Source organism: Urocampus carinirostris, chromosome 18 (assembly GCF_059441175.1).
Source record: "Urocampus carinirostris isolate Australia breed hairy pipefish chromosome 18, RoL_Ucar_1.0, whole genome shotgun sequence".
Lineage (NCBI taxonomy): Eukaryota > Metazoa > Chordata > Actinopteri > Syngnathiformes > Syngnathidae > Urocampus > Urocampus carinirostris.
Window position 1 is genome coordinate 13,130,229 of NC_142366.1, and position 23,840 is coordinate 13,154,068.

The following is a 23,840-nucleotide window of genomic DNA, read 5'->3' on the forward strand; positions in this document are numbered from 1 at the left end:
TACATTTTTAAAATGTGTTTTGTTTGTTTTGATTCAAATGTGTTACATCTTACTCAATCCGTCTAGCAGTAGCTGGATAATAATTGATCCACTTTCTAAACATTTATAGACGCCAACATGGAGGAATTGACGACGCTCGTTAGACCGCAGCACAAATTCGACGAACACAAACTCAAACGATATCTTTCTTCCAAATCACTCGTATCGAATGACGACACGCTCGTTGTCCGACAGTACAGGTGAGTTTGTTTTCCACTCAGAAGTTGACAACTTTCTTAGGCTAACATGCTAATCGTTTTTCCCAGCGCTGGCCAGTCCAATCCCACTTTCCTCATTCAGACACCTTCCAAAAGTTATGTTCTCAGGAAAAAGCCACACGGTGCATTGCTACCTGGTGCCCATAAGGTAAAACACAACAAATGAAATCAGTTAATGCAGTACGTGTGGATGGCGCGTGGGTGTTCGGAACCCTTGACCACTAGGGTTGTTCCTGTGGTGTGTCTTGGGCAAGTACAGCCTGGTAGCGCCCATCCCTCATGTCATGAGCCGGGGACCTTTTGCATGTTAGGCGAATGCACTAACTACAGTACAGTACAGTACTGTACTTTGTCATAAATCCTGTTGCTTGCAGTACCTGTACTAGGACAGAAGGGGGAGCCATTTAGTTTTACAGTATTTCATTTCGTTTCAAAATCTTAAATTGGGTATTAAAAAAAGAATCAATTGGGATTTATTTTTTGACAACCGGGGCGGGGGTTATGGGATGATTTTGGGCGTATGGTGGAGTTTCCTTTTTTTTTTTTTTTTAATTTTTGATTTGTATTTTTTATCACTAAAACAATAAAATATAGCAAGACACATTATGCACAAAATTACTTAAAGGGGGGATAAAGCAGAAAGAAAAAAAAGAAATAGAAATCCAGACAAAAATGACTATCCTCGTTTCTTTTTTCAATCTCTTTGCTTCAATGTACTTTCACCAAAAAGTGTGATTTAATACAGTTCTGTGTTGTGTAACCAACTAAATAAATCTACAAAATGTTTGTATTAAGTAACACAAGATACTTTTTAACCCTCCGGCATGCATTTGTTTTGGTGACGCAATGTATGTCAGTGTACATTATTTTGGACGTGAACTTAAAGTGTGATAACTCAGCCATTTGTGAATATTTTTTGACTTCCAACCCCTCAAAATGTTCAGTGGCATCAGACCTCTCCATTCATTTTTTTCCCTCCCCCTGTCCCTTAGGACATTACATATCCTAAAAGTGACTTTAGAGAAAACTACAGAACTGTATATATACGCAATTTATAAATGAATATTTCAAATGGCCTAATAAGAGCTTTGAATTAGTGTAAAAGTGACATTTTTTTATTTCTATTTGTGACAAAAAAAAATGACGAGCAGTTTCCCCCTGAACCTTGCACAATGCATGTAAGTACATATTTTGGATGCAAACTAGAAGTGTGATAACTGAGCCATTTATGAATAATTTTTGACATCCAACTCCTCAAAATGTTCAGTGGAATCAGACCTGTCTGCATATGCAGATTTTAGTTAGTTATTTGTGTACCCCCTAAACTTGAAGACAGACATTGTTGCCAACCACTTCATGTGGAGACCACAGTATTTTTTAATTTTGGGATCGCCAAATGTTTTGTCAACTCGCGTCTTCTTCCAATCATCTTGCACATTCTTGTCACCCAGATCCTCTTCCATGTCTTCTGAACCTGGTTCATCATCGTCAGAAACCTCTTCCGTTGTTCCCCCTTTTGCCAAGCAATCAGGTTCAAAACCCTCACCAGAATAGTACGAGGTGTAAGAGAAAAAAAAATCTTCTGGTTCAGATTTTCACTCCAATACCACATGCAGTGATCGGCTGAGTATTTCCTTTCCATCTACCCAAGTCTGTGTTTGTAGGTAATGGTCGCTGGGCTGAGTTGGCCCCCTATGTACAAATTGCCAAAGAGGTCACGATCCAAGCAGATTCAAACAGCTGACAAATAACAGTTGAGAGTCGAACAAGTTTTTATTCCAATCGTTTACCTTTCCCAATGGAATCATTCAGATGTTTCTTTCCCCCAATCAATCAGTTGTTTATCATTGAAGCAGCGCAGAGTGAACATGCTCACAAGTGCTTTGAGTGTGCCAAGAGGCACATATGGAATTCAAGTTCGCAAAAACAAGGCAGAAAGCACAATAATTATTTTGCATTGCTTGGCAGAAACTTCTGCCAAGCAATGCAAAAGTATGGTCGCATGTGATGCACCATGGTGTGATGCACCATGATGTGCAACACCGGCGTTATGGGGGCAGCAGTCGGTGCTTTGCAGGCAAAAGTATTATCATTATTATTACTCTATTTAGATTTTGGTGCCACTCAACAAATGTCTTTACTTTTCTTACAATTAACTCCATGGCACTAAAGAGGAAATTACCAAAGTCCCGGAAATGCATTAAATACACCAGGTCTATTATAAGTCAAAGATTATGAATTATAATGGACGTCTTTACGTCCAAATAATGTACATAGCACACTTTGTGTACAGTATGTGGTTAGCTCCCAAATGCAATAACAGATCACAACACAATGCTATTTTGAATATTCACATTTTCTCAAAACCCATGGGAGTTCCCAAGTGTTTACTTTTTAATGCTCTCTCTTCGATTGAAAATACAAAAAGCAGGAAAATGTACATAATATGTACCTGCATGCCACAAGGGTTAAGAATGCAAATGTCATGCAATTGTTGTTGTAAAAACTAACTTGCAACCTTTACAATACAGTAAACCCTCGGTTATCGCGGTTAATGAGGATCAAAACCACCCGCAAAAAGTGAAAATCCGCGAAGTAGCGACGCCCCTTCGAAAATGCTTATTATTATTATTATTTTTAAATTATTTTATTTAATTATTATTATTTTTTTAGACCCGCGAAGCTCTGAACCCGCGAACGTTGAACCGCGAAGTAGCGAGGTCCCACTGTATTAAATTAGCCTATTCATTAACATTTGAAAAACAAAATAGTGTTGCCGGAAAGCCAGCAGAATGTAACTTGATTTGTCCTTAGGTTTCAGACATGTTCGATAATGGTTCGGTTGCCACTTGTGTCATCGATGTTTCTCAGCATTGTTTTAAGCGACGCTCACAGACTTTGTGTGATTGCTCAGACCTGTGGAAGCTCAGAGAGAACATTGTTTGAGATCCATTGTGAATAAATACAATATTGTATCGTACCAACTCGCAAAGTTATTAGAAAGCACAGAATTCTGAACTAAACAAAGAAAGGGTAATGAAGCATTGTGGGAGGGAGATCAGCCAATAGCATATCGGCATTTTCAGGATGCCATGAAGCAAACCAATAGCAGAACAGCGTCTTAGCATCCGTAGCACATACTGGTACAGTCAGACGCACGAAGGGCATTTTGGGCACGCAAAATAATTTGTTGTTGATGTCAAATTGTGGCTGTAAGGAGGGTCTGAATAATCATATTGTTCCACACCATGTAAGGGAAGACTCATAAGGAGGGGACAGCATATCCAGGGGTCTACTGTTCATAAATAAATATTTTTGTCATCTCAGGTGGACAGGGAGTATCGTGTCCAAAAGGCTTTATATTCCGCCGGGTTTCCTGTGCCTCAGCCCCTCCTCCACTGCACCCAGGAAGATATCATCGGAACAGAGTTCTACCTAATGGAGCATGTTGTGGTGAGTGGCAAAGTTTAAGTGATGTTTCGAAAGTAGAAAGTCATGTAATAGAAAATAATGCCCGCCATGAAACGAGCAGGGGCGTATTTTCCGAGATCTTCGTTTGCCAGGAGTGATCTCGGCAGAGAGGGCGGCTCTGTATCTGGCAGCAGCGGGAGTTTTGGCCAAACTGCATTCAATGGACTTGACGTCCCTAAATTTGGATGGTTATGGAAAAGGTGCCGGATACTGTAGGAGACAGGTGGGACTTTTTTTTCTGTGGTTCCTACTTTAAATGATCTTTTGAAATACAAATAATTTTTTTTGTATCTCTCTTCTTGAAGGTGTCCACATGGACCAGGCAGTACATGGCATCATCTCACAAAGACATCCCCGCAATGAATGAGCTCTCAAAGTGGTTGATGAACAATCTGCCTGTTGATGATCAGGAAGTCACCTTGGTCCATGGAGATTTCCGAGTGGACAATTTGGTGTTCCACCCAACCGAGGTCCTTTTTTACATCCTCTTTGCTCACGTTTTTGCATTTTTTGACACTCATCTATTTGTGTCACGGCCAGGCCCGGGTGCTTGCAGTGCTGGACTGGGAGCTGTCTACCACCGGGCAGCCTCTGTCGGACCTGGCCTACTTTCTCATGCCTCACTACTGGCCCCAAAGCCTCAACATGACGAGCTCAATCGGTAGTTTGAAAGGAATAGAAGGTCTGACTATTACGTACCACAAAGCAGGAGAGCACATCTAAACCAAAGGTTTGACAATGAATGGTTTTTCTGTGTGTTTGTGTTGCCGTGCGCCATTAAACAGGTATTCCCACAGTGGACGACCTGATCTCAGTTTACAGGCGCTGCCGGGGGATCCCGTCGCCTTTGAAATGCTTAAATTTCTACTTGGCACTCTCTGTCTTCAAGATGGCAGCAATTGCTCAGGTATTGCTGTATCTGTTTTATATTGGAATAGACATTTTTAGGAATAGTGGGTAGAATAATGATTTTTTTTTTTTCCTCAGCAGTTAAGCTTTCAATTTCTAGCGGCCCCAGGCAGATTTTTTTTTTTTTTTATAAAGTATCTTTGAAATAATGAAACCTTAACTCAAAGATTGGTCCAAAGATTATTTGTGTAACTTGTATGATTTATGCTGAGCAGGAGTTACTGTAGCATCTTAGTTTATTTTGGAAAGGACTGAAAAGGAGAAAAAAAACAAAAAGCTTGATATAGATGGAGGACCAATAAATGTTCAAATTAGAAATAATTGGCTTGAAAATAAAATACACCTAGAAATCAAATCCCAATTTAGAAAAAAATATAAATGGAAACAAGATGACCCCACTCCTAAAAACAAAATAAAAAACAAAGGTTACAAAATAGATTGAAAGAAATAGTACAAGTAAAAACATCATAAACAGTATGAACAGAACTGAGTAATACTCCTTGGACAGAAACATTCACATAGATTTAATTCATGTTGGAGCATTAAATGTGACATTAAATCTCATTTGTTATCAAATCGGTTGAGTTTAAATGCATTAAAACCTTGTATGTGATTATCATTGGAAAAAATAAAAGTGGCAATCAATAAAGGAACAATCCCTACCGTTTTTCCTGGGTTGATTATTTTTATTGCCAGCATGATTTTTCCTTCATGGAATTCAATGGCTGCGTCAAGCCTAAAAGGCTCCCTCTTTCTCTGTTTCGAGCGTTCCTCCTTAACACCTTTTTATGGATGCGCTGTAATAGGCGTTCACCAAGATTTGTGTTGATTAGTGCTGGTGTGCCTTCTTCCTGTTTTTTTTAAACAGCTAATGAATAACAAGGCCCATTCTCTGTGACAATCTGTCAGCATTTTTTTCTCACTATTATTATTTTCTATTCTTCCACCAAGGGTGTTTACGCCCGTTACCTACTGGGCAACGCCAGTGCTCCCAATGCTGCCGATTTAGGCCAGTGTGTGGAGCCCTTGGCCACGTTCGCCCTGCAGCTGCACAGGTTTGTTCCGGCATGCTGCACACAACTGACAATAACCTTTAAGATATCTGATACATTATCACTGGGCTGTTAGACAAAACAATGTATCTGGTTAGGGTCGGGCCTAGTTTCATGAGGATGATAACTGCCTTTTGGTATGTTCTTCAATTTCTTATGTTGAAAGAGATCACATTTTTTCCACCCTAGAGCCTGGAGCTTTTACCAGTGAACATTTCAATAATGTGTTTTTGAATCCCGCGCCCAGCTGCTGCTGCTTCCAGTCACACCGGCTGACTTTTGTCTTGCCCCTTGCTACAGGCCCCAGGCGGCTCGGCGGGAAGCCGGGCTGTTCCAGCAGACGGCCAAGGGCCTGGCGGTGCTCCAGCAGGTGAAGGATTTCATGAGGCAGCATGTGCTTCCCGCGCAGGAGGTCAGTTCTGAGACAACGGGGTCCTTTGTTTGCTCCCCCCTTTGCAATTAAACCTTTGGACTAGTGAGTTGATTAGCACAGATTCTCAGGGAGAGAGAACAAAACCTCTATTGATTTCACATGCCCAGTCATCACCTTGAGCCTGGCGGCATCACTGTGTGTCTTTGTTGTGGTTCATCAAAGGCAATTAAAAAGAAACTCATGGCACATTTCTTTATTCAGGTAGTAGCGGAGTACTACATCAAAAATGCTGACTCTCCCATCAGATGGAACACTCCACAAATTATAGATGATCTAAAGGTAGTGTTTAAACCCATCCAAATGAGTGTACTCTCATCTGAAGAATATCCAAACCACTTAGGTGAAAGCCAGAGCAGCAGGCTTATGGAACCTCTTCCTGCCTGCAGCCAGCGGCCTCTCGCAGCTGGACTACGCCTTAATCGCCGAGCAAACCGGACGCTGCCCCTTTGCCCCGGAAGTATTTAACTGCCAGGCGCCGGGTAAACATCCCCCACGTTTTCACGCCCTGTCGGTCACATTGGCTTCGTTACAGTGATCAAGCCTGATTGACTGTTGTTTTGGTAGCAGCTTGGAAATGGTGATTGAAAAGACACAGGAAGCCTGTCATTTAAGGACAGTTTCTAAGGGTCAACCAAAAGCAAACAATCCATTCATTTTCTGTGGTGATGATAAAGGGAATGAGTTACAACCTATGCTAGGCCACAAACAAGCATTCACGCTGCTGTTTACTCTTTTAAACTATTAGAGACTATTTTACAGACCATTTACTACATTGTCTTCAGACATATTAAAGTATTAATTTTAGCAACATGACAATATTTTTTTTCGTATTCTACCGAACCTCTAGGGAAAATGCCTACAGTTGCTTTCCAGGTTTGTGCTTCAGAATTACTTGAACTCTTCACAGCAGGGCTGGGTTTTAAAATAATCTGTGGATCAGCAACTAATGATATCAGCTTTACCAGAATTTTTAGTGTACTTGAGACTGAAACCGATACCAGTACCAGTTGCCCCTCTAAAATTTTGGAATACGAAACCAGAGGAATAATGAATTCCAATTCACTATTATTCTAATGTTAAGTAAAAGTTGGAAGAAATTTCACTTTCTTGTCGTATCAGTCCCTGGTATCAGTATTGATGATTATGAAGATTTTTGTATCAGAATTGATTCAAAAAATAATTTTAAGGAAAAAAAAATTCCACAATAAATAACATGTTTACCTTTTTCGATCTGATAAGTAACATTTTTTACTGTTTTTTTCCCCCAATACTTTTATGAGGATAATGTAATGTTCATATTTTTCTTATTGAATCGCACAACACAAAAGCAGTATTTAACAGACACAAACAATTATTTGACCAGTTAGTCACTAATACACATAATGTAACTTATAAATATATTTAATATTTATCGAGGCCTTTTTCAACGGACAAAGGATTTTCTAAAAATGGATTTACATAATTCGATATTGGCTTATATTAGAGTGCACCGAAGGAAAAAAAATATAAAACTAAACCGTTCTGAATCAAAATGAAACAGATTCATAAATTTCATTTATTTTTGGTCTCAATATTTGATGCCAATGTTGGCTTGCTTTTTATTTCTCGACAGACACCGGCAACATGGAAGTACTGCACATGTTTGGCAGCGAGGAACAAAAGAAGACATGGCTGGAGCCGCTGCTTAGAGGAGAGATGCGCTCGTGCTTCTGCATGACTGGTAGGCGCGCTCCTCTTTTCCAAAGTTTACTTCTTAGCAGAAAAGCTTGCATATATCTGTTTATTTTTGTTTTGAATTTTAAGTCCTACGCTGAGCCCAGTGAGTAATTTCTTCCAGTTTTTCTGTCCGTTTGGTTGCTTGGAAACAGCTGCGGGTGTCAACTTCCCCTAAGACTTTTTCAAATACTTCATTGACACGCGCGTGCTGTTTTCCTGGATGTTTGGACTATTTTTGAGAGGGGGGAATGTGATGTAAGAATGATTATTGCAAGACATATGAAGTAATTACTTTATGGACCTTTATGATTTTTCCTACATTGCAACCAGAAAACCATTTTACATGTTACTGTCACTTTTAAAGACACAAACTGTATTGTGCTTTCCTCAGAGCCAGACGTGGCGTCCAGCGATGCCACCAACATGGCCTGCAGCCTCCGTCGAGAGGGCGACCACTTTGTCATCAACGGAAGGAAGTGGTGGAGCAGCGTTGAGTCTTTCCATTTGTTTATGTGAGTCCTTGAACGTGAGTTTATATCCTAGACTGGTGGTGTGCTTGCTCCCTTTGTTTATTGGGGATGTTTGATTTTAACTTGGTACTATTCAAATATTTATGGGTCTGGCTGAGGTGTCTGTGGAAGGTTTATCTTCATCCCTATTCTGAAAAAATGTTGTTATGATGACTTCAAATTACACCTATAGCTGTCAATGGCACTTTTTTATGGTTGTATAGTAACTTATCCTTTCAAAAGAATGACGAGAATGCCAGTGGAACTTCCACATGATATCCAAAGGTATTTTAATTTCCTCTGAGGTTTCTGTTCGGTTTTGGTGCTCTCCCAAGCAGCGAGGTCATTTTTGAGACAAGAGCAAACACCCAAAGCTCTTTTAAGGGTTGGGGATTGTGACCGACACACCAGATGTGATCCTGATTGCCACCTCCTTGTCTTTTTCAAAGCATCCCTGTTCATGTTGAACTGATAGTGGGTTTACCATAACATTTTAAATATTTCTCTGATCTAGAACTTTTATAGCTGTAATGAGAAAATCTCAGCCTGGATTGTGTTTTGATGCATTGCTCGATTGTTCCATGAGTCTTGAAATATTTCATGAAGTGTGATGGGAAAGGACTCACGCCCCTTGTTCTACAGAGAGTCATAACAACGCTGCAATCGCTCGAAAACAAAAGTACACGCTGTTGACAATAAGCGACTGCGGTCTCAAGGGTGGTTCCCTCCAATCTGTCCTCTCTTGTGTTAGCGTTTGGAGAGCGACATCCCTTCTTATTATGACGCATCAGCTTTTTCTCATTGTCTCTGGGTAAACGGCACGCAGGACTCTGTGATCCCTTCCAAATAGTTGTGGCGTACCCTTTTAGTTTAGCCTGTGCTGTGGAAAGATGATGACTAACAGGTACTGCGAATGGAAAGAATGAAACTTTCCTCTTCTGTTAGGCATGGGGAAAGACTTACTTTTGTTTATTGTTTTTTTTTTTTATTTCAACTAACTAAATCTGTTTTCTGTTCAAATACGAAAACCAGGTGTTACACTCTTTATTTGGTCACCATAAAATACAATTTAACACACATTGGTTAGCCAGTGCTTATAAAAATACAAAAATATTAGTCTAAGAAATGTATCTTGACTATCCCAAGTTAACTACATAGAAGTCTGTTGACAGACGTTTTGGCTTAAAAATGAGTTTCTACCATTATGGTATAGAAAGCAGTTAAGTGTACCACCTTGTGTGCTCAAGCTAAAGGTCTTTACTGTATTTCAGTGGGTTTTTTTGTTCTATCAATGTGATTTACGTTTGTATGTGTTTTTTGTTTTTTTTTTGTGATATTTTTTTTTTTTTTTTTTTCAAACCAACTACTTTTTTGAACTCTTAAATTTTTGTATGGTATGAATAGCCTTATTATAAATATTGTGTTTTCTGCTTGTTAAAACAATTCTTCTTGTATGGATTCACTTCGGCACCATATTGCCCCTCACAGGCCAGGCTTATTGTGTGCATTCAGGTGAACCATATACAATCATGAAATGATGTATTTTCCGCACTATAAGGCGCACTTAAAATCCTTTAATTTCTTCCAAAGCTGATTATGCGCCTTATAATAGTATTGAGTCCCAACAGGTCTCGCAACTAAGGTAAGCAGCCACCAACTCCATTTCCCCTCGTAGAAGTAGTGCATGATGGTGCAGGCTCGGATTTATATGCTGGTGTTTCATTTTTTAACCAATGTGTCCATCATCATTTAAATCGGTTACTATTGGCTAAAGTTCTTTGGAGGTAAGGTAGGCAGGTATTTTTCAGCGTTTACAGGCTCGTATAGGCTCAAGCGGGGTAAAAAGAAGCCTGCAATTGGCCCAAAAAGATGTAAATCACAAGGTATGTTGAGAGAAAATAATTTTTCTCTCTGTTTATCTGTTAATGGGAGTTATGGGGCTAAACAGACCACTAGCAACGAGCAATGTTCAGTTTGTCGGCATTATTGTGTGTTTTGGAGTACGTATATGTTTTACATGGTTGGATTCACTAGACTCACGGATGTAAGGGGACCATGGTTGCATATTATCATGGAATGTGATGGCTGCAAGATGAAATCTTTGGTGAGATACCCTGGCTTTATATTTTTCAGTTATTTTGTTTCAGACTGATGTTCTGTGATGAGTATGTTTTCGAATGGTAAGCATATCTTGAATTCCAAGAGTTTAAGCTTTCCAATGATATGTGACATATTTCAGTGACTGGTGATCATACACGCACCGTGTCTGTACGTGTCTGAGACCCGTATTTGCTTATCAACGTCAGAAACGTTAAGAGGATAATAAAGTTTGACCTATCTGACTGTTTTGTTACTTACTGTAGCGTCTTGTAGTCCGATGTGCCTTATGGTGCAGAAAATGCGGTATACCTGTCTACATATTCATAATGGTTGACTAGTAGCTGTATGCTATTCAGCTTTTCAATGACATGCCAAGGTTTTGGCTATTATGAAACTACTAATTGTAGTGTTGTGTGCAATGTACATCTGAAACTTTTTGTCAGGTGAAGAATTACTTAAACCAGTAGTTTCAGTGAAAGTTGCAGGTGGTTCTATTTGCGTGGTGGTACTAGTTGCTATGTCATCCAAAAACATTTCATAGTGTTCACCACATAATCTTAGACTGCTTGGTCTTATTTAAGCATGGTCACAAATAGTCTTTATCCTTTCTCAGGATTAAAAGGTAAAAAGTTGCCAATGAGCAACTTGGTGAAGGCATGCGTTTACATGCTAAAAGTGCTGGTGTCCGGTTCCTCAGAACCAGAAAGCGACTGGTTCTGATTGTACCGGTGGAGCGCAATCTCCACTGCCGGCTCGTCGTCATCTCTTCTGGGATGCCTCCCAAATCGCTGTCCGAGTTGCTTGGCGCTTTTAAGGACATGGCTTTTAAAAGAGGAGCCCAAGAAGGTGTAGAGGAGCGGGTTGATGCAGGCATGGGTCAACGCCAGGCTCTCGGTTACCTGCGCAGCATGGTCCAGCCGCTTGCTGACCTCGCAGGTGGTCACCAGCATGTAGATGACGTCCAAAGCCCGAGTAAGTTTCACCACATTGTAGGGGAGCTGTGTCAGCAAGAAGACAGTCACCACTGCTAGAAGGACACGTAGGGCCCGCCACTTTTTATCCTGCCGCACCCCGGGGGCTTGGCCCAGGGCCTGGCCCACACGGCAGTAACACACCACCATCACCAGGAACGGAAGCACAAATCTGAGGATCACTTCCAGCAACTCCAAGGTGGCTTTGGCAGAGCGGCCCATATTGGACGGGTACACAGCCGTGCAATATATCCTCTGGTGCGAATGCTTCACCGTGGAGAAGACAAGTTCAGGGAGCCCCAGGAAGACGGCCACTGCCCACAGGGCCAAACATACCGCCACCCACCACCCCAAAGCCCGGCGCTCTCTGCCTGTTCTGCGAGTGCCACACCCCACTGCCCGGTAGCGGTCCACGCTGATGCAAGCCAGAAGCAGCATGCCGCAGCTGAAGTTGGCACTGTAGAGGAAAGAGGTCAGTTTGCAAGCGGCAGGGCCCAGGCGCCAGCCGTGCACCGCGTCCGCCGCCCAGAAGGGCAATGTGACCAGTAGCAGGAGGTCGGAAATGGCCAGGTTGAGGATGCAAACGTCGGTTAGGGTGCGCAGGCGCTTATGGGACGCATACACCGCCACCACCAGGCCGTTTCCTGCTAGGCCCACCACCAGGGCGAGTGAGTAGATGACTGGGAGGAAGACGCCGGCAAAGGACCGCACCGCCTCTTTGTCACATACAGTGTGCTCGTAGCTGTAGTCGTAGCCGTCAGTGTGGTTGAGGTCGTCATCATGGTAATAGTAGTCCTCCATCTTGTTCTGCACTGGTCAAAAGGCAAAGAATCAAACTGTGGAATCTCTCCTGCATGGCTTCCCTAATGGTTTCATCCTCGCAAGCCTACGTGGGCTGAAGTCAATACATCACTGAGCATCTAGTCTACCTCTCTTTATTCTTTGCTTTTGACAATTATCAGTAACTAACCCTTTCGAGATTTATCGTAACATTAAGTTCTATCTAATAGAACCCTAACACGATGAGATGATCAGATGAGCACGTAGATGTAGTGTTTTTGCGCTCCAGGCTTATTATGCAAATGTTAGAAACAGATGGGACATTCTGTGACATCGAGTATTTTCCCTTCTGCCACGAGCTGCATATTCGGCCAGAAGCTGTTTAAATACATATATATATATATATATATATATATATATATATATATAATATGGTTGTTTTAAGAATTTTATTCTTTGAATGCCTTGCTAAATGTTTAAATGATATAATTAGGCCTGGTCATATAATGAGGTGTAAAATATAAGTATTTTGATATTTAGATATGGCCAAAAATATTTCTTTATTTCACTAATCTGGACAATTACGATTTTCTATTTATTTTAATACACGAAAACCCACCCAACACACAACTTACATTAAAGTAAAAAAAAAAACGAGTGCTAAAAAGTGGGGAAAAAAGTGAAAATTTGTTTCAATTCTTATTTAACACTCCAAGCTTATGCAAAAAAGATTGTGAGTAACATGCTTAAAAAACACAATTGAAAAGTTCGTTATTTAATTATTAGTACCTGATAATTAAATCATTCAAATTCAGCTTACAATATCCTGCCATGGATTTTACTATTTCTTTAATGCTAAAAATGTGCAGTTAAAAAAGAGATGCATTCATCCTGTATTGGAGAAATCCATCCTATTAACAGAATGTTTATAGGAGTGATGATTCTGTTTGGATAAATAAAACTATTCATACAAAAAAAATATTATTACCTTTCCAACAGAGTCTTGATTTTTTTTTATCCAATCAAATAATTCCTCTTATTATTGAACTGTCCTTGAGTCATTTATAGTCTTGCAAACATCATAATTACTGTGGTAGCTTTTTCCTCAAACTTATTGTTACAAAGTAATAAACTACTCCCGGTCAGATGGAGCGGTAGTTAAAACTTGAATTTTTTTTTCATGTTTCATTATTTGAGTGGATCAAATAAGAAAAATAAAGTAAGACTGAAAGACCATAAACACATTTTACAATTTGTTGCAATGTATTTGAGAAAAAAACGGAACCTGGACTTGTTGACAAAAGTGTGAAAAGTTGAACAAGCAGTAAACAATAAAGAAGTAAAAGAAAGATCTGTTCTTACCTTCTTTTTTTCTGTTGCCGGTAATCAAATGTCCAATGTTCATGCACACGTCGCCTCTTGTTTTCTGTCTTTGGAGCCAAGCTGGAGGGTAGAAAAAAAACTCAAAACACTCCACCCCCTCCCTCATTTACTGCAGCACGCCCCGCTGTTTGCCGTGTTCACGTGTGTGCACAAACTTGCTTCCGTAGAAGTGTTTTTGTTTACATCCGTAAACAAAATAAAATGCATCTTTGAGTTCTAATTGGATGAAAGGTGGCGTATCAGTGTGGGACATGGAACTGTTATTTTTCCATTATTAGTATTTCTTTTTGTTGGGCACACTGAATCCCTAATGCCCCCAATAGGCAGGTCGACGCCTTGCATGGCTGCATGGCCGCTATTGGTGTGTGTGTGAATGGGTAAGTGTGAAGCAAATTTTAAAGCGCTTTGGGAGGTCTTCATTGACTTTAAAAGCGCTATATAAATCCAGACCATTTACCATTTGTTGAAGTACAAGATGATAGTCAAATGTGACAGCAACCTTGTATCGTGTGATTGAAGTGCTCTTTTTTTTTTTCAAATGTTGCCATTATTAAAAATGTAAGACAAATTTCCGTTGTAATAAAATTGTTGATTTTTTTTTTTTAAGCATAGATTTTTCTTTTCTTTAGTACAGAGCTTATTTGAATTCATTCTATAGCAATTAAAATTGTACCCCATAGCTGTAAAATGTTGCTGTATTTATGTGTAATATTTCACTTAAACGAAAAATAATTAAAGACTGGGCGCATCATTTGAGGTGTCCTTAAAAAGTTAAAATTATATTTTTCCAAGGTGGGGTGCATCGGTTGATTTGTCCATAAAAGGATTCCCAAATTCTAAAACATACAAAATGTGAGATAATAGTACATGTTTTTTTGCATAATATCTATATATATGTCATTGGTATAGTCCAGCGAGTAAAGTTTCAAATTCCGCACAACTCCTTTCACCTTTTTCCCCCCTAATGTAAGCGACTTAAAACAAGAAAATTGCTGAATATTTGTTCTTCTCTTCATAAACATTTTCGATCTTAATATACTATAGCTAATTTTGCAAATCTAAATAAGGTTTTTTTTTTTAATTTGTCACAGAAAGAACTTAAAATGTCCAAGAAAATTTTTATTTCAACCGAGCATAAATTCTCTCAATGGCATAGGAATGTATTTTTTAATTTTGATTTACTTGCAATATAATTCATTAAATTTTTGTCATTATGCGAAGTTTTAACTTTTCAGCTCACAATATTATAAATACTTTTCTGCTTATGGTGTGATTTAAAAAAAAAAAGTAATTTGCATTTTGACATGCAAATAGATCAACTATAGTATAAAAGGTAAAATTATTTTCCTCGGATTTGGCTAGATAGCATTCAGAGTAGCAGTAGTTCTGTCGTCAGGTTGTTTACCCAGCACAGCCGTACAGAGATAAAAAAATAAAATGAATGGAAGAAGGTCTAACAGGCATAGATTAAAGCTGTTTTTACATTCCGGATTGTGTTAGGACTTGACAGATTATGTCAGTTTGTCTATTGTAAGAGGAAAGGAACCTGGCCTGCCTCTATGCATTCTTTTTATGCAAAATTCTCAAAATTATTGGGACAAGCGGCAATAATTGGGTTGACGATATGTATGCAAAGCTCAATGTCATCTGGCGTCCATATGTCCTGCATCCGTAGGGGCCCGTTTTTTTAAGTAAACCAAAACAGGAAGTCCGACTTTTTAGTGGCAAAGGACTTTGATGCTGCTCTGAGACCAAGTAGCCAAAAGTAGACATAAAAGCAGACCTCCAACCGGGACTAAAGAAAAAAAAAAAAAGAAATACAAACCAAGGTTCAATCAGAGTAATGGAAACGTGTCTGATGTTCACATGTTAGCAACTACATGGCTCATCAATCAGCTCTGTGTAGCAGTGGTTTTCGAGTGGGATGACTTTTTCAAACACACTCACTTAAAAGTTCACAAAACGGTCACAAATATTAAAATGTGTTTTTATGTGTATTGTCCTCACAGGTGCAGGGCATCCTCGGTGCAAAGTGGCAATTGTGATGTGTCGGAATGCCCCTCAGGATGCCGGCAAAAGGTCAGTGCTAGTTCACATTTTCCCGGGGGTCACATATTAAAAGTCCCGCCTCTTTGGCAAAGTCGCTCATAACCCTGTAACCTTTTTATCACTTATTTCAAATTTTCTCCCACTTTTTTCCTTCCATTTTCGCAACATTTCAATCTCAAGCAAATGTCTTTTTTCCCCTTTTTTTAGATTTTAGTTAACCCAATATTTAACTTTTTTTGGGTCAGTTATTTCAAATTGTATGATACTCTTATCCTTGTGTTTTCCCCCAAATAGTTGTCTCTTTGTGTAATTTTGAGAATTCAGATCACATCCCAATTTATTTGTGAATCACTTTTCGCACAAAAAAATGAAATTCAATGTACAATAAATAAATTAAATACCCTATTATCCCCACTCACCCACCAACCTCTCAAATACAGACACACAATGATTACAATTGAATAATATTAAATTGTAAAAAATAAAAATGTGGCAAGGCAGAGAATAAACCATGTGAGAGAAAGGGATCTTTTATTATTTCTAATGTAAAATCGTTTCCTACTTTTTTTTTTACAATTTTCTCAAAATATTCTAACTCAAATGTTTTCATTTTTTGCAGGGGTAAAATATGTTTTATATACATTATCCCAAGTTATCAATTATTTAAAATATTCTCCTTTTTATTACAGTTTTCTCAAACATTTGATCTTTCCTTTTTGCAAACATATTTGGATTTAGATCCTACAATTTTATTCTCGTAAAATTAGGCTATAAAATATAAAGCATTTTTTCCCCATTTGTTTTTTCAAAGTTTTTAATCAACCAACTGCTTTGACCTAGAGTTAATTGTTTCATCAATTTATGTTCAAGAAATATATTAGCGAATCTTTGGTGATGGTATTGACACTTAAGTCATTTTGTGGTTTTTATGTTTGTTTTTCTGGTTCCATTCACTATAACATGTGACATTGAAAATTTTGATTCATGTTTGACATCACCTTTAATAGTAATGATGATGTTTATTCGATGGTTAGAGATTATTACCGAAGAAATCACACCCAGCATTTACAGTAATACTGCCCAACTTTATTCAATTCAACAACAACAAAATAATATACAGTAAAATCGTAAAACATATGAATGGTTAGCGCCAGCCCAACGGTGCAGAGCTCAATTCCAGCTACTAGCCTCCCTGTGTGAAGTTTGCATGTTCTCCCTGTGCCTGCATGGATTTCCTCCAGGCAGTCTGGTTTCCTTCCTAATTCCATGGCATGTTAATTGCTGAGTCCAAATCCTCCTTAAATCCACAAGTGAATTGTCTCTATGTGCCTTCAACTGGCTGGACACCAATTCAGGGTCCCCTTAAGAATCCCCCAAAATTACTGGGATGAGTTTCAGCATCCCCGCGACCCCAGTGAAAATAAGTGGTGAAGAAAATTGATGGATTGATTAAAATGATGCAATATTTCATTTTGCAGACATTCCAGCCACAGTATGATCCTCGTGCCGATGGACACACCGGGCGTGAAATTGATTAGGCCTCTTACTGTGTTTGGGCAAGACGGTATGACTGCCATCTTTTTTCTGTTTTGGTTGGGCTGTCGCTCACTTCTAGTATACAGTATAGTCCAAAAAATAAAATGTATTGATCTATAACAGGGGCCTCCAACCATTTTGAAGCTGGGAGCTACTTTTTGTTAGGAATTAGCTCACCAGTTTGACATGCATTTCTAAAATTACATTTTTGTTATTGCCAGATGAATTATTTGGGTCGAATAGACTCTGTTGAAAAAACAAAACAAAAAAAAACATTTTACTAGAAAATCCCAATGACCCACCACTGGTGAACCCGTCTGCAGGCTACTCAGCTGTTTTTAGGGTGCTACCTAGTGCCCGCAGGACCACGTTGGCAACCCCTGATCTGTAAATTTACACATTTTTATGAGCAATAAGTCAATATATTAAACAGATTACTTTTTGGGGAATGCAACTGTATGATGAAATGTTTTTTCTTAGATGCCATCCATGGCGGTCATTTTGAGGTGCACTTTGAAGATGTCCGCGTGCCTGCTGCCAACATCATTCTCGGTAGGTAGCAGTTATAACTGCTATCAATGTTTTTGAGGGGGGAAGGGCGTAGTTTTTTGCATGGGAGGTTACGTATCCCCACCAATATCGAGCAATCATTGTTTTGTCCCCGCCAATAATAACGGTATGTGATTACTTTTATAAAATGCACAACGTCACCACCATTATAGAGCAATCATTGTTGTGTCCCCACCAACAGTACGTGATCATTAAAAAAAAAGTTCTATGTCCCCACCATTGGCAAGACCAAACCTACGCCCTTGCAATTATGCTATAATTTTGTTGCAACACTTAGAGTCTCCTCCCAGCTCATGTCCAAGGGACTTCTTTTGTTGTCAGGCGAGGGCCGAGGCTTCGAGATCGCCCAGGGCCGTCTGGGTCCAGGCCGGTTGCACCACTGCATGCGGGCGGTGGGCCTGGCAGAGTTAGCGCTGGAACTGCTATGCCGGCGCGCCGCCTCCCGACGGGCCTTTGGCAAGGAGCTCTACCAGCATGTAGGCCACCATCTTTTGAAATCCTCTGTCGACCCCTGGCGGTGACCCTGTGTCATAACTTGTGTGTGTAATCAGGAGGTGGTCGCACATTGGATTGCCGAGTGCCGGCTGGAAATCGAGCAAACCCGGTTGCTCACGCTTAGTGCTGCACACGCGCTTGATACGCTTGGCAGCCGTGCTGCTCGCAAACAGGTATTTATTTTGAATATAATGGGGGTTTGGTAAATCTCTTCCAAAAATCAGGCCATCAATAACTTTGACATTAGAGAGTACTGTTGTGTTTTTTAAAAATATTTTTTTCACAACATTGGTGTACTGTTTTTGTTTTCCAAACTTATTTTATTGCACTGTTCTGGTTTTGGTTTTATGTAATGTTCAACTATTTATTAGTATGTGTGAAATGTAGCCACTAACTTGGATTTGCGTTTGTACTAGTAATTGTTTTCTACTAGCTGCTAAAACCAAATGATTAGATACATTGTTTTTTTAAGGCAGTGGTTTTGAACTGGTTTGACTTCAGGACCCACCGTTCCACCCGGATTACAAACTGTGACCCAAGTCAAGAAAAAATTCCACTTCTTAAATGTATTCAATGAAATAATTTTGTAGTTTCAACCAGAGATGGTGGAATACATTCACCTTTAAAAAACAACAAAACCAAAACTACTTAAGCCAATAATAGTCCTTTTAATGCTCACTTAGCTGCATTTTTAAGGGACACTGTGACATTAAACCATTAGATTTCACTGTATTGTGTCGTGCAACTGAAAACTAGTGCTACAAAACACAAGAAGAATTATGAACTACAGAGACTCAATGTGACCAAACCGCAGGATTCTCTTAGCAGAAAGATGGCTAACAATCATTTAGGTAAGCCTCATGTGATGTAAAAAAAAAAATGATAAAAATTTGACATTGGAATATTTAAAAATAATGCAAATTTACCTGTAAATGATGGATCATGTTTTTTGGCGTATCATTGAAATCAAATTTGTTTTCTGTTTTAATGAGTTTTTTTTATACCACTAGGAAGAATTAAATAAAACACAATGACCCTGGCTTTGGGTTCACGATATTAAAATCCATACATCATATGTTCTCCGCTGTATCTGCAATTGGCCATACTCAACCGAGATGTGAAATTGGCGGTGTCAGCTCTGATTTGCAACCATCTACACTATCTACAATTAAGGAGTTCAAATGACCCTCAGTTATTATTATTTTTTTAGCATTATTTGGCCAAGGCAAAGGCTCCTGACCGACTGAAAACGTGTCCGTGACCCACTTTTGGGCACAAATTCCCCAGTTGAAAAACTCTTATCACACTAATCACAATAATATATATGTCTAAGCAAACAATGTTACTAATATTTCTGACATGTTTTTATAGTTTCTTACATAGGAATATTCCTTTTATTTCCTACGCATAATCAAGAGACTGATGTAGAAATGGTGACAGGACATTAGTACACTCTCTGAGAGACTAAATGAAGATTTAATTTGTCCTAAATGGAAGGCTGGCCGGCAGCAAGGCGGCGCAGTGGTTAGCGTGTGTGCGGCACAGTTCTGAGGTCATGAGATTGAACCTTCCTGTGTGGAGTTTGCATGTTCTCCCCGTGCTTTTATGGGTTTCCTCCGGGCACTCTGGTTTCCTCCCACATTCCAAAAACATGCAAGTCAGGTTAATTGGCCAGTCCAAATTGTCCCTAAGGTTGAATAAGCGAGTGAGTTGTCTGTCCCTGTATGCCCTGTGACTGGCTGGCAACCAGTTCAGGGTGTCCCCTGCCCACTGCCCAAAGATAACTGAGATGGGCTCCTGCACCCCCGCGACCCTACTGAGGATAAAGGATGGAAGGCTGGCCACAATAAAGTTAAATGTAATGTTTTTGTTATTAATGCAAAGCGCATGTGTGGGCTTCAGATCGCCCTGATCAAAGTGGCAGCCGGCCGGATGGCGTGCAAAGTGGTGGACCGCGCCATCCAAGTGTTCGGGGGCGCCGGAGTTTCTCAAGACTTCCCCCTGGCGCAGATGTGAGTGCCTTATTGTTGCAAGTCACACACAACACAAACAGGAAAAAAACAACAACTTTTTTTTATTAATTTTTTTTTTTTAGGTATGCCCATGCAAGAACTCTGCGAATTGCCGATGGGCCCGATGAAGTGCACTTGTCCACCATCGCTCGCCAGGAGCTGAGAGATCAACTTGCCAAAGCCAAACTGTGACATGTTCGCCGCTTCACAAGAGGTCCGTCATTGTTTTCCTTCTTGTTCGTTTGGATACTGATAAAGCCAAGAACTAAAATCTACAATGATAAATATCACTGGGCTTTCTTGGCTCACTTTGATCTATCAAATAGGACTGTTAAGTGACCAATTCTGCGAAAATAAGTGTCTTTTTAAGTGCCTGTATCGAGGGTGTTGGTGACAGCCTGGCATTGGTGGGGACCAATTCATACAAAACATGAGTCGAGCGTGAAATAGGTTGGAGGCGCAGCCAATCACATTGGTCTTATGCGTCAGCACTTCGGCAGAGAACATGATTTTTTTTTACTTTATACGCTGCTAGATGAACTAGACATTGATCGATAACATAATATGGGTGGGGACAAAAACAATAATTGCTCGATTTTGATGGGGACACGTAAACTCGTCCATGCCAAATTTACGCTCTTGTCCTGTCAGATGCTCCCCTATTTACAAACATTCAAGTTACGAAAAACGGTAGAGACGAAAAAAAATTTCGGGATGTCGAAAGATATCCGGACATTGCTGTAAGTTAGATTTTATATTGTGTGCACCTTTTTCCGAATACAGGTAATTACTGTCGTGCTTCTTTCTGCCGCTACCGCCGTGTGGTGCTTTGAGAGATCACCCAGCATCCACCCCGGAGAAGAAATACGCTTCCTCTTCCTAGTTCGTGTGTAAACATACTATACTATATCTCCAGAGTGCTAAGAACTGTAACATTTTTATTGTTTAATATCTTGTGCATCCATTCAATATGGTTGGTGTAAAGAAGAGGCAAGCCGATTCTTTTGAAATGAAAGTGGAATAAGAAAGCTTGATGCGGTTGAGAAAATGGTTGGGTGGCTTTTTTCGGCCACTTTTTTATCACAGAGGAGGAAGTAGCCTAACTCTTGAAGCTCATCTTTCAAAAGTAAGTTAAACTTAACTTTATTTATCTTTATTGATTTTGATTGATTATTGCTCCAGCGAAGGTCGGGGGGTCCCGTCCCTGTGCGTTGAGCCGACCAGATGAACCAGGTTTTTCCAATGCTGGCGGTCTTGTGCCAGCTGTTCTGCATCCTCTACAGCAACTCTGTGTTGTTGGAGGTCGCCCGCAACGACGTCGAGCCATCGAGTGCGGGGTTTCCCTCGTGGTCGTCTCCAGCCTGCTGCCTTTGGGTCAAACTGGAGAATGGCTCGTGTCGGATGGTCTGGTGGTAGACGAAGGACATGGCCAAACCAGCGGGTGCGGCGTTGTGCGACCAAGGAAGATGCTCGGGGCTGGCACGTGCGGGCTCTGAGCTCTTTATTGGAGACTCGCTGGGGCCACCTGATGTTCTCGACGGTTCTGAGAGCCCTGCTATCAAAACCGTCGATTCTTGTGGCCAGGGTGTCGTTCAGGGGCCATGTTTCTGAGCCATAAAGCAGGATAGAGAGTACGGCGAGGTTATAAATGCGGAGCTTCGTCTTGCGTGCGATGGTCTGGTGCCGCCAGAGTGGTTTCCAGAGAGACTGCAGAGCAGATGCTGCCAGGGCTCTTCTGCGGAGAATCTCTGGTTTTAGGTCCCCATTGTGTGTCACCATGGACCCCAGATACACAAAGCTCTTGACAGGCTCTACGATGTCGCTACCAATTTGGATGGGAGGTGGATCTGGTCCATCACCGACATACATTAACTTAGTTTTTGTCCAACTCACTTGGAGGCCAAGCCGCGCTGCCTCTTCGCTGTAAATGCCCAGAGCGTCTCTCAGCTGGCTGTAGGAAGTGCTGAGCATGATTGTGTCGTCAGCATACTCCAGGTCAGTCAGGTGGTAGTTGCTGAAAGACACTCCGGGGATGCGCTCACTAACCCTGAACATCAGATGGTCGATGATGCAATTAAAAAGGTCGGGAGCAGCCTTGACGAACGCCGCTGGAGATAGTAAACCAGTCGGAGTCAATGCCGTTGATACGGACACAGCTCTCTGCTTTGCTGTTGAGTAGCTTGAACAGGGCTATGATCTTGGGTGGTGCTCCGAGAGCTTGGAGGATGTTCCACAGTGAAGAGTGGCAGACGGTGTCAAAGGCGGCCTTCAGATCAATGAATCCGATATATAGATGGCGATCTTTACGGAATTCACGGGTCTTCTCTATCAGCAAACGGACGGCAGAGATGTGGTCCGTTGTGGAGCGGTTGGGCATAAAGCCAGCCTGCTGGGGACGGCGGCAGCTTCTGATTGCTGGAAGGGCACGGCTGAGCAAGATCCTGGTAAAGACCTTGCCCGGGATGGAGAGTAAGGTTATACCTCTGTGATTTCCACAGACAAGCCTGTCACCCTTGCATTTCCAGAAGGGCATGATGACTCCTCTGGTCCAGTCGGTGGGCAGCTGCTCCGATTCCCACACCTGGTTGAATAGGCAGGTTAGCCACTCCACCATGCCATCACCGCCGGCCTTGAGCATCTCGCCGGTAATGGCACAGATGCCGGGGGCTTTCTTTGTGTTCAGTTTCTTCAGAGCAGCTCTCACTTCCTTGGGTGTTACAGGGTCTGTGCAGCAGGCGTCGCTAGGAGGTGCTGTGTTTGCAGCCACTAGGAGGGTGGGATCTTTATAGAGCATGTTATTTTATTAAATGTTTATATTTTTGTACAAAACAATAAAGGTTACTTATACAAGCCTTAAACATACTTGTATAAACCTTAAAACATACAAAATATAGCACTGAAGCAACTTACGAACATATTCAACTTAGGAACGATCTCGTTCGTAAGTAGGGCAGCGTCTGTATACATTTAGGAAAGTTGGCCACACCCACTGTCAAATGAAAAAGATTGTAATTCAATTTTTACTGAAATTTGAATGTGAATTGTCTATTTTGTAAATATTTTGCTTTTTGTGTAAAACCTGTTTATGATGTATTAAAAATTACGACGCCCTTAAATGCTACATAAATTGTAAAGTTGCTTTGGTTTGCTCAGGGTTCTACTGGAAATAAAACTTTTGAAAATAATTGTGTCCACACTACAGCTTGTTTTAAAGATGAGAAGATGCAAATCAACTATTTTAAAAGGAACATTTTTATGTGTAGCAACAAATGCAAACATAAGTCTTTTTTTTGCCATCAAATTATTATTTTATACTTCTTGCATGTCTAGTGAGCAAATGTGGGGAGAGTGTAAATTGCATTGTGGTTGAGATGAAAGATCAGAATTTTATAGGTCATTTTGTTCGATTAATAATGTGTGTGATTTTGAGAAAATATGATTGTACATTAAATGGGTAAAAAATAATTCACAAACATACATTAATAGTTGTTCAAAAATGTAATGAACACAGACCTTGTACAAAAATTATGAGCGATTGATGAATTGGAGATTATATTGCAAAATGTTATATTTATTGTAAAATACTATTAAATAGAA

The 23,840-nt window shown here is 40.4% G+C and overlaps 2 protein-coding genes across 4 annotated transcripts; one reads left to right on the top strand and one right to left on the bottom strand.

The window, feature by feature from the left end:
* The first annotated feature begins 76 nt into the window (after positions 1-76).
* Positions 77-23,516, top strand: acad11 (acyl-CoA dehydrogenase family, member 11). 2 transcript variants are annotated; one of them, XM_088322639.1, is made up of 21 exons: positions 77-239; positions 306-405; positions 3,585-3,710; positions 3,790-3,951; positions 4,034-4,198; positions 4,269-4,410; positions 4,514-4,635; positions 5,589-5,692; positions 5,990-6,101; positions 6,324-6,401; positions 6,463-6,601; positions 7,735-7,842; positions 8,230-8,327; positions 15,590-15,660; positions 17,109-17,194; positions 17,647-17,718; positions 18,058-18,212; positions 18,288-18,404; positions 20,134-20,243; positions 20,327-20,457; positions 21,027-23,515. In XM_088322639.1, the coding sequence occupies exons 1-20, from the start codon at positions 118-120 to the stop codon at positions 20,433-20,435; spliced, it is 2,298 nt and encodes a 765-aa protein (XP_088178765.1). In that variant the 5' UTR covers positions 77-117; the 3' UTR covers positions 20,436-20,457; positions 21,027-23,515. The 2 variants fall into 2 exon arrangements, with proteins under 2 accessions (XP_088178765.1, XP_088178764.1); XM_088322638.1 differs by having other exon boundaries at positions 20,327-23,516.
* Positions 9,376-13,646, bottom strand: ackr4b (atypical chemokine receptor 4b). 2 transcript variants are annotated; one of them, XM_088322644.1, is made up of 2 exons: positions 13,561-13,646; positions 9,376-12,225 (listed from the first exon to the last, which is right to left on the bottom strand). In XM_088322644.1, exon 2 carries the CDS (start codon positions 12,217-12,219, stop codon positions 11,110-11,112), a length of 1,110 nt encoding a protein of 369 aa, XP_088178770.1. In that variant the 5' UTR covers positions 12,220-12,225; positions 13,561-13,646; the 3' UTR covers positions 9,376-11,109. The 2 variants fall into 2 exon arrangements, with proteins under 2 accessions (XP_088178770.1, XP_088178769.1); XM_088322643.1 differs by having other exon boundaries at positions 9,376-12,230; positions 13,561-13,611.
* Positions 23,517-23,840: the final 324 nt, after the last annotated feature.